Consider the following 11,122-nt stretch of genomic DNA (forward strand, 5'->3'; position numbering starts at 1 on the left):
ATATTTACTACTGCTGCTATACGTTTCCTTGTAGACTAAATTTAATCTCAACGCAGCTTTTAAGAGGAAGTCTGGTCGTTCATTACTATCACAGGCTAAATTACAATACGAGAACAAACCCTCAAATATATCAGCAGATTTGTTACGGCTGAAAACGTGGCCTTCATGATCTCTACTCCGGCTGCGGATACAAATACAAATCTCAGAGGCCACGTTTTATGTCTCAAGTTTTTATCGCTAGAGAGCTCTGCCTACCAAACAAAATCTGATCTATTTTTTTTTTACGCGATCTACAGTGCGTCTATATGAGCTCTATGCGGTCATCGCTCTTCTGTGCGCGTATCTAGCGTCGTATGCGTCCGCTGTTTGTCTGGTTTTACGCGATCTGCCTGTTGACATCGCGCGCAGGAGAATCTCTGCTTCATCCTTGAATGAAAATGTTGCCCGCTAACCCTCCTGCGAGGCGACGGTGCCTCAAGCTGTTCAACGCTGTTGTTTGCTCCTTGGGCGTTCTGGTTTCGGTCTACGCCTACGTTGTCGAAACCCGTGCGGAGCATGATCCCAAGTACGCGCCAATGTGCGATATCAGCCCCCGCGTCAGCTGCACGGTAGCTTTCAATTCAAGGTAGGCATGCAGCATCATGTTGTAGTAGCATGATTTCCTCCTTCCTTCTCCATAATCGCCTCACCAAGTGGCCTCTAAAAACAATGCAAATATTGTGCGCGAGGTCCACTTATAATCGTATGCGCGGTGCAGCGATTGTGGTGGACGGAAATTAGTTGCATTTAAACTTGTATCATTGTTAATTTCAGGTACGGCAAAGGAATGGGCCTTTTTCAGCGTTTTGTAAGTGCTGATTCCATACTTATCCAGCCGAACAGCGTTTATGGAATTATATTCTACGCCATCGTTTTCATATGCGGTAAGAACCAAAAATGTGTTTATGGATTGTCATTCGTTTTAGTCGTTTCCGCACGGGGATAGACTTTTTTTTTTTCATAAAAATGCATGTGCGATTGGAATGCCTTAACTAGCCGAAATAGTTGTGTACAATAACGGAACTTAAAGCTCTTGCATCGCTTATTTTGCGAAAACTGTATTGATATATGAGATTACTTGCTTTAATTGGTAAAGTGTATGCGCGTTTGGCCTTCTCGACAAATAGCTGCGCGTGCGTCCAGTAATTATCCTCAAAGGTTCTTTCCAAGTTTTTCAGGCTCTTGTGCTGCGACTCCAAATGTGCAGAATTCTAATGTAAAGAATTCTAATGTATAGAATTCATAATTTGTTAAATGCGCTACGAAAGCACTCACAAGCTCGGTGGCGCAGTATTGTAGACTTGCGGCATGCAAGAGTATTCAGTTCATAGCCAAACAAGTTCTGCCTTTTTTGCAGGCATGCCTGATGGAAAACGCTGGGACCAAGTGCATCTTGCTCTCTGTGTGCTGTCAAACATCACGTCAGTCTACCTAGCGTACATCCTCTACTTTATTCTCTACGACCTGTGTGTTGTTTGTGTCACAACATACGTGTGCAACGCATTGCTTTTGGCTGGCAGCATATGCCGTAAAAGAGTTGATGTCGATAAATCAAAGAAGAAAGCATAATTTCCCAACAAGCCAATTTTGTGTCCACTTGCCGCTGGCTCACTCGTCGTGCTTGCCAAAAGCTAACTAGGACAGAAGCACAGATGTGTGCAATCACACTTCTGTCAGAAAATTGCTCTTTGCTTTTCAGCTTACTTAGTGCACAATTCTCTGTACTGGTGTTGTGTCCGATCTTCTGTGGTATTTCACAATGCATGGGACAACAAGACGCATAGGAAGCTGCTGTTTCGCTCTGGTTTTCCAGTCACAAAGTTTTGATTCAAATGCTTCGAGCACAAACATCCCATGCATTGTGAAAGCTTATAGCATTTTTGTCATTCTGATGAGCTGATCTCTTGTATACGCAATGCAGTAGCAGAACAGGATGAATTAACAAACTGTAAGGATTGACTGTTGCACGCAAAAGTTAACCCGTCATGTTTTTTGGTGCAGATATGGATGTGTACTGTGCATGAAATGCATATTTCTGCTGCTTATAATAAAACCTGGAATGTAAAGGTTTTACGCATTGTTTTGCACAATGTCAAACTACATACCATTTAAGCTTGTGCCATTGTGGTGCAAGACTGGAGACGATACCTGATCAAGAAAATTGCTCCTGCCTTTGGTCACATTAGTGTACCACACAGGGTCTAAGTCAGTGCATACTTGGTGAGTGTCTATTGCCATGTTTGTGTACTAAATATCAAAGGTGCTACCGTACTGTGTTGAGTGTGTTCTTGTCAAGAAAGTTGCATTGTCGCAAGACGCCAAGTATGCGGTGTGCTGCTCAGGATGTCATTTCAGGAACTCTTGCTCCACGCTCTAACATCACTTGTTGGAGAAGATCGTGATTAGCAGTGGAGTTCCAGCTCTCTTCTGCTGTCGTCGCAAGGATGTGCACCGCATGTGATTTGCAGAAGGCTTTTTTCCTTCCCGAGATTAAGACGGCCAAAAGGCATCAAACCATTATCGGGCAGTACAAGACTATATTATATATTGCTGTAATTTATATTCAGATATATATATTTACTGTCTATTTTGATATTTGGTGTTTATATATCCCATGACCAAAATGTTGCGAGGAAACTGGTGTACCAGCACTCGAGTCCAAATAAAATTTGCAGTGTTGCTGCCTTTCCTCTGGTCACTTGTGTCTGCTGTTTTTTTGGCTTGCATAAGCAAATCTGGTTTCGACTAAATGGTATTGGAAATTTCAGGTGATCCAATGATCAGCTAGTTGCTCATGCAAACAAGTATTGAAGTCAATGTAAAAGGCTTGTATCATACAGCAGCAATAGTGTGAGCTCTTATAAATAGTAGAAAGTCAAATCTCACCGAAATCTTGCTAATCACTTGGTGCAGCAGGTACCAGGTCACAGCAGTGACCAACAAATTGTTTATGCCGGCTCAACACAGATTACTTTTTGCACAAGGCACCCAAGAATTTTCATAACTAAATATCATCATAGCTTGTATAATGCTAATGCAGGGTGGTTTCAGTTGTACAAACTTTGCAATCAGTGATCTACCATAATTAAAGTGCACTTTGTGTCAGAGTAGCCACATTTACTTTCTGTACTTTATGCGTTTACTCCTCTCAAAGCTTTTTATACAGAGCTGCTTCATCCATCTTGATGGCTTCCTATCTATAGTTATTTGTTCTTGTGCATTTCAATACAGTCATTTGTTTGAAAAAAACAAACCATATATAAAGCCCATTTAATTTCATCTGCAAGGTGTCACAAATAGATTATTTACAGTCTTGATGGTACGGTATTTGGGCAGTAAGGTTGCTTGAAATCCTTTCCAGCCATACGACTAGATCCCAAGCTTCTGTTTCTTCTTTTTACTTTTGAGCAAAGGAGGAAGTGGACCAGTGAACTTGAACGCAGTTCTGCAACAAGAACAGGGTGAACTTAAATGCCATACTACAGGATACACCACCTAAAAAATGCATGCGGAAGCAAACGTTAATAGCAAAAGAAAAAGGCTTTCATGTCAAGGGAAAACAAATGCTTACAACTATGACAATTTTTATATTAGTCCAACCCACATACAAAACAAGAGCCATGCAGCCAACAAACACGTATTTCATACTACTGTATTAAAAAACAATTGTGCAGTTACAAAAATGAGTTTTTATGTTGCATGAACAGCCGTGAAAATGTTTTTCCTTCCCTGAATCCGAATGATTTTTACAACAGGTTTCAGAGCCAGCAGAGGTGAAGTGCACCACAGCAGCAATACCAGTTTTACCAGCAATAAAGTATACTCACTGACATGTAGAGCAGATGGGGCTGAATGCACAAAAAACTGGAAAAGAAACAGCAGTGTGATGAGTACCGAAATATTTCAGCACTGGTTTGCACACCAGCCAGTTCTGTCCATGTGATTGGAAGCTAAATGCATTATACTGATTAAGCAAGCATCGCTTTATGCTGTTTATTACTTACACAGCACTTGAACACACAGGGCACTCACAGAACAAACTGAAGCCAAAGCGACTAGTACTACTAGTTGTTTCGAAGGACTCTGGTAATAATGATCACTATTTTTGCCGGCCCATTTGGATGATGTGCATTAGCAAAGTAAACTTAAGACTGCACTTAGATATTCCTAGATGATAATGTTAAACTGAAGTGAATTTTTTTCCCCTTCCCTTTTCAAAAGCATGGAGTAGTGCATCAGAGCAGTCCACTAAAGGCTGCCCCTCTGCATTTCCATTCATAACAACACACTGCAGTGATTGAGCGAGTTGATGTGCTTTCCTCGGAAGGTGTTTCAGAGCCCCTTTACACATTTTTTTCATGGTACAACACACAACAGTAGAAACTGGTTCTCACCACTATTTCATGCTCTCCATTCTACTATGAATTCCTGAGGAACCCATGTTGCCTTTTCTTTCATGCTGTGCCCATGTAAACAACCAATATCGCAGGGATGTAAAGAACTGCATTAATCATTTTTGTGGTGCATGTCACACTCTCCCTTTCTTGTATCCTTCCACCAGTGCTACATTTAAAGTAAAAAGCAGACTTCCACATTTCATGAAACACCCAACAAGACCATACTTACTGGACAAGCATACTGAGCACACATAACCAATCTCAATGAGATTCCTGTGGCAAAAACAGGCCGCCCTGTAGTCTACGTGCACTGGTGGTGGGAAAACCAGGTAATCTCTTGATGCCTTATCCGGAAGGAACAACCACTGTCAGGAGGGAAACACAGAAGTGTGAGCTGAAGAGCGTTCCGTACAAAAGCAGAACAGGCATGTCCTTCAGATGTCGACAGTGTGAATGTGCAAAGGGTAGCGCTGACAGCAATAATGTTAGGCTGTTCACAAGTGCTATAAGCTACATGGTGGACAGGCTAATTAATTTATGCACAGTGCCCTTCGCTGACAAAAATAATAACTTATGCACAGCAAAAGGCTTTGAAACTAACCCAACTACCACCTTGAGCTGACCTGCAGACATCCTCATTAAGTGGATGAACGAGGTCAAATCAGGCACATTACTTTTGGGGTGTTCAATATAATGTTGCAAGTCACACATGAACCCTTGCACAAGTCGCACAAGTCCCCTGTCCTTGCTGCAGCAAATAATTCTAAAACAGGGCAACCGAAATAAATTAACATTGGAGAAAATCTCCGTTACTCTTAACATCACAAGACATACACATAGAACTTACAAGCAGATACTGAAGTAGGCCAGTGTGGTTTGGCACCTTCATGTATTTTCCGCCTGTGATGTCACAGCCCTGAAAAAAGAAACGAAAAAATGCAATCCAATGCATAAATCTCATGCCTTCTTCTGTGCATCACAAATGAGTGAGCATATGCTGCAGCACTAAGTTCTCGAAACACAAGATGCAGATCTCAAAACTGCTTGGATGCATTCAAGTAAAAACTTTTTCATACTGCTCATTTCCACAAGTAAAATGAACTGAGAAGAAATACAAAATGCATGATTTTTTTGCATACATAATGCAACATGTCCATTGACATTTTTCATTAACGCAGCAAACACATGTTCGAGGTCAGGACATGACATAACTTTCAGAAGGCAGAGATCTTATGGTAGAAGAAAGTGGAAGCTTGAGCAAGTTGGTTCAACACTACCGGAACGACGCATAGATGCGGATGTGAAGAAAGGTACACAAACAGTCTCAAGACACTGTTCCCCTTCTCAGAAAGAAACAGTGTTGTGCTGAGGTGCCTTGCTGTGTTACAAATAGCCAAAAAACTTTCAATTCGATACAACTCCTTTAGCTGTAGTAGTCTTAGATTTCAAAGGAAATATGCTCAGGATCAGAAAAAAACTGGTGGTGGTTTAGCTCTGGTTAAACCTGGAGTGACACGACAGCTACAGCTGGCCGAGTGGAACTTGCTCAGTTGAATGGCGAAGTCAGTCTTTCGCCGCTCCGTTTCGCGGGGCGTTCCTTCTTCATCTTCGTCCCACTTGACACGGTGCATGCACACAGCTGTTGCAGCTCGGTTTTGCCAGTGCGCTGCGCCGCTGGCAGCAGGAGCTGCTCCGCACCACATGGCTGGTCACGTGACCAACCACGTACGTGGCTTCGCCGCCACCGTCACGCTGAAGGCTCTAAATGCTATCGTAATGTAGCTATCGCTACAAAAGAAAACTAGTACATTGCATCACTCGCACTTTTGACTTCAGCGTTACTTTATTAATGAAAGCAGCCATTCTGTGTTTACCGCTGACTACAGCTATACTGATACAGCATGGTGAAACTAGCACTTTTAAGTATCTCTATTACACGCTGGCATATGACAGACAAAAACTAAGGCACGGTCAAAAATCTCACCTGCTGCAGCAGTCCGGAGTCTTTTTCAAGAACGCAGGCATCAATGATGATGTTCTGAAAGTAACGCTCATTAGGAGAGGGAGCTCATATCACACTTACTGGTTCTTAGCCATTTTCTAAATTTACACAATCAATATGTTAAAGGCCACAATAAACTTTGTAACATGGACAAGTTTTTAGTGTGTGAAAGCAACTTTTTACTGATCTTTATCAAAGCACCATGATTTCAGATGGATGAAATGCAGCAGATTCCCTAATTCATGAAGCACAGATAACTAAACTACTAAATAACCAAACTAAATAACTAAAATGAAAACCATTAAGAACAGTTCTTCCAAGGCACTTTTCCCTTTACTGGAGAGAAACAGCAGACAGCAAAAGTTTTAATAAAAAAAAAGACCAAATGCTTTATAAGAAGCCCCAGAAATTCTGTATTGTTGCTTGATGACGATACATAGAATTTCGTATAATGTTGTTGCTGCCATTTACACAGCTGACCATGAAATGGTACTGTATTTCCTTGCACAATGGATGCATTTGCATAATGAACGCACATGGCATTTTGCTTGTCAAAGTAAATTTTTGCTAATGAAAGAAGCTTTAGATTTTCATAACTTTTTTTTTGGAAAAGCAGCACATAATTATGTGAGTAAATACAGTATTCAGCAGAGGAAATGCTGCATATCATTCACAGCATTCTGCAACATTAAGTTATTTATTTTGCCCTTGCGCTATGGCACATGTCACAGCTGAAATGTAGCTGTTGCCACTTGTAACTGATAAGAGAAATAATTGTTAAAACCAGTTTCATAAGCTACCTCGGCATGAGCAAATCAGCTCAAGTATTGTCCAACATTGTCAGTAAACATAGGTTGTGAGGCAGCAAGCACCAGATAAGAGGACGTCTCAAAATGTCTGCTAACGATGCTTAATACACATCACTTTCTAACAGTGCCTGTTAAGCAGAAATGGACAGTAGAACTTAGGCTCACACTTTTAAGTTTACAGCTATTAAGGTGAAACCAAGAGCGGCTATTAGCACTAACCTTTTTCTGCGCAGTGAAGAAGACATTCATAAAGTTTAGGTACTGTGATGCACTCTCACCAGATGCAGACAGGACCTGCAAGGAAGGTGGAAAGTTTGTAATTACTACTAGAGTTACTTAATTATAAAGAACAAGGCAGAAACGACAATGAAACTTACCAGTATCCTAGATGCTATTTTTTTCTGACCTGCTGTCTCTTTCTCCACCCGGCTAATGTCTGTGATATCCATAAATTAAGGAGGAGATGTCACCAAGGAAATACGCAATCAGGATCTTTTAACAACTTTTTCAAAGGCCATGAAACTTCTTCAAAGTGCCACATAGGGACAGAATTGTTTATTATGAAGGGTCCCATGACTGCATGTGGGAATCTCTGCCAGTGGACAAAAACCATTGTGTTGGGCACTTCATAAAGAAAAAAAGAGTTACTTTAATAAAGATAAGTGAAGAGTGGAATACGGTTACCTAGTGCTGCATATTAATTTCTAGACAGAAAAAGAAAACCCTAATTAAGCAAGGTTCAGTGTTTCCAAAGTGCATTGCAGTTGTTCTGTAGGACAACAAAGAGTTGTGTGATTTCCTAGTTTGATTCAATACCATGTGCATGCAAATGATGCTGATCTCTCTTTTAATAGATGGCTGTGCCCCCAATGATTTGACACAGCAGCGTGGTCACTCTGGGCAATGTGCAAAGCTCTCCCATTGTATTAATGCGACAGCATTAAGGAGCCCGTGGCTGGCGGCGGCATTAGCATCATTGGCCGTAAGTGAAAAATCCACGAAAAAATTCCCAAAGAAGCAACATAGGTGGCAGGTGAACCACCTAGGTTACGTGACCTTGTGGCATTCATAACTATCTGCCAGCGGGATTGTGAGAAAACTGCCCACTGTGGCACCTGCCAGTTAAATTAATGATTGGATGTGAGAAGTTGCTTTGGAAGCGCAACTTGCGTCTCACAAGCCTCACTGGTGGCAGCACCTGCTATCGCAGGGCAGTGGTCCATTGCTGAACCGCTGTACCACACTGCCGGGAAGGGCATGAGGGTGCCCGGAGATCTAGAACGTGAAGTAGAAACTGACCAATTTTGCATATGTCAGCATTAATCCATTGAAGCTATTGCGTCATACCCTTAAGGTCGAGCTCAAGTGTCACCTCCAATGATGTGACAAGGCAGCATGGTCGCTATGGGCAGGGTGCAAAGCTCTCCCACAGTAATTAAACTGAAGTATCACGAGCAGTTGTTGAGGAGTATCAAAGAACTCCCATGGTATTAACAATGAAAACAAATCAACATTAACAAATTCCTGAAAGGATACAACAGAGGGCAAGGCTGAGTCCTCCCGTCAACAATGTTTCCGAGATTTGAGATTCGCTTTCATCTGAAAATACAAAAGCATAAAAAAAGGCATGATGTAGAGTCATACGCGCACAGTGTGAAGCATGCAGCCCACTGAGAGTGCACAGCGCCAGATGTTGTATACAGCCGAGCAAAAGCTGCAGGTTCTAGGTGAAAGCTTCCACGAGCGTCAACAGCCACATAGGTCTGAAAGCTTTCTGTGTTCAGATGGTCTGAATTATCCCAGAGTATGTACATATAAATAAGGTAAATCTTTGGAGTAAAGGAATAGGTGGCATCTCCACTGGTGTTTTTCACATCACCCACCAAGCAGTGCTTTCTTGGTACGTATGCTTATTCTGTTGACCCAGTGCAGAGGATTATAAATTTAACTTAACAAACTCATCATGTCAGACAACGTTTGCCCAATTATTACATAACAACCAAATGACGCTATACACAGACATCTGTTGCTGGAAACTGCTGCTTTGGAGTGACACTGTCAGTGCCAGGAGTTCGGTTTCTCAACCAAATTAAAATATATAATAATGTGATATATGCATTGCAATCGATGCTGACAGCAAAGCATGACCATGTCCCACTTTATGCAATTAACAAGCAAAATGGATGCGCTCCAACTGCTGTACACTCACTTTAATGCTTACCAGCACACGCTACAATGCGATGGCTGGGTTAGCATGATGGGTGCAGCTGCATTTTGGCATAATCCTTAAAGCTTTATTCTGTCAGGTAGTTCTCAAAGAAAATGGCCAAGAAAAGTGCACTCAAAAGTTAAAGCATGCACATGCTGCATACTTTTCCATTTCGAAATTAACAGCCAAGCTGCATTCTGTACACATCATTCCCTTAGCAACGACAGCTCCACTCTCCACCTCCGAATTCCTGGAACACGCAATCACTAGTGGTCCCACCAAACCTTACCTGACAACACAAGCTCCTTAACGCCTTCCTTGATGGCACTTTTAACTTCGCTGAAAAGTTCGTACTGCCCATCCACCGAGTAGTTATCCTGGGCAGAGGGCTGAGCTCTTGGATAAAGAAACATGCTGCAATTGAAACAGTCGCGGAATGAATAAAATTTGAAGTCGCTTACAACAAAGTGGCGAGGGCGCTCAATTCGGTTTCGGCAAACAGCAAATACCTTTTGTGAGAGTGGCAGGCGATGACCGCTAGCTTGTTGCATGGATTCAGCATCAAATGCGAGTTGCAAAACACGGTAGCCGCGTCGAGAAACTTCGACACTATCCCCTGCAATCACCAGAAACCGAATATTGCTTCGCATATCATACTGCAGGCAATGCGTGATCCATAAAGTTTGTACGAAAAAAAAAGTGCGCGGCGCAGTGCAGTAAGTGCCATCTCTCGTGCCCAATTCCATAAATGATTATCCACAAGGTTCAGAATACTGGAGCTGCGCTATGACACTCGGAGATTAACTTTATTTAAGCGCACTGCATGTCAACAAAGACAGCGAACTCCAAGAACTTCTGTCCAACAACAAACTGTGCAGCTTTGAGTGCCATAAGGTACAGATTAGACCCGTAACCTTTGCGCTAGCACCTATCTCCACAGAACACCGACTCTTCGAGGAGAAAGTTCACTCGAAATGGTTAAAAGTAGCATAGGATAATGCTGCGGCTGAACAGCAGACGCTTACCTCTTCAGCCTGGAGTAAACTGGCGCATGGATTCGTATCAATAATCGTGACCAGCAAGCTGCCCTCGTCCTCTGTTTTGAAATAAATCACGGGAACAAGAACTACATTATAATAGTTTGTCACAGGAATCATGCCGCAAAAAAAAGTTTGGGCTGCAAGTTCCCATTGATGACGTTTGGAAAAAGTACGTAAAAGGCAATAATTATACTGTACCACAAGGCATCGTAACAAGTGGAAGTGTCCTGTCGGTTGTGCACTTTAGGAACTGGAAAGAATCGCGTTCAATGAGCTAGATGACTTTAAAAAAAAAATCTTGACTTATTCACGGAGCAGACACAACTTCAGTTGCTTGCGGCTCGCGTCCGCGCGATACCGGCGAATTAACAGGCATGTCAACTACAGCAACAGATATAACGCTATATAGGTGTCGCGACTAAACAGAACAAATTTCTAGATTCATGTTTATTAGTCACAGTTTGTTGAAACTTTAAATGTTTGTATTATAATTAGTCACACATTTGACGTTTTAAGACATAATAAACACTTACATACGCACGACTAATTTTGTTTGCATTTGGGGGGCCGGCTTATGTGACACCCTTTCCAAGCACTGTGGTCCTGGGGAAGCTAAGCATCTAGCA

The 11,122-nt window shown here is 42.0% G+C and overlaps 2 protein-coding genes across 2 annotated transcripts; one reads left to right on the plus strand and one right to left on the minus strand.

Moving 5' to 3' along the window:
• The first annotated feature begins 346 nt into the window (after positions 1-346).
• Positions 347-2,663, plus strand: Vkor (Vitamin-K epoxide reductase). Its single transcript, XM_077653613.1, has 3 exons — positions 347-625; positions 814-923; positions 1,397-2,663. The coding sequence occupies exons 1-3, from the start codon at positions 432-434 to the stop codon at positions 1,606-1,608; spliced, it is 516 nt and encodes a 171-aa protein (XP_077509739.1). The 5' UTR covers positions 347-431; the 3' UTR covers positions 1,609-2,663.
• Positions 2,664-3,291: 628 nt separating this feature from the next.
• Tfb4 (transcription factor B4) lies at positions 3,292-10,858 on the minus strand. The gene is made up of 12 exons (XM_077653614.1): positions 10,695-10,858; positions 10,482-10,552; positions 9,966-10,072; positions 9,746-9,870; positions 8,784-8,846; positions 7,625-7,683; positions 7,467-7,541; positions 6,421-6,474; positions 5,284-5,352; positions 4,666-4,801; positions 3,867-3,903; positions 3,292-3,484 (listed from the first exon to the last, which is right to left on the minus strand). Exons 1-12 carry the CDS (start codon positions 10,702-10,704, stop codon positions 3,409-3,411), a joined length of 882 nt encoding a protein of 293 aa, XP_077509740.1. The 5' UTR covers positions 10,705-10,858; the 3' UTR covers positions 3,292-3,408.
• Between the last annotated feature and the right edge of the window lie 264 nt (positions 10,859-11,122).

Source organism: Amblyomma americanum, chromosome 2, assembly GCF_052857255.1.
Source record: "Amblyomma americanum isolate KBUSLIRL-KWMA chromosome 2, ASM5285725v1, whole genome shotgun sequence".
Taxonomy (NCBI): Eukaryota; Metazoa; Arthropoda; class Arachnida; order Ixodida; family Ixodidae; genus Amblyomma; species Amblyomma americanum.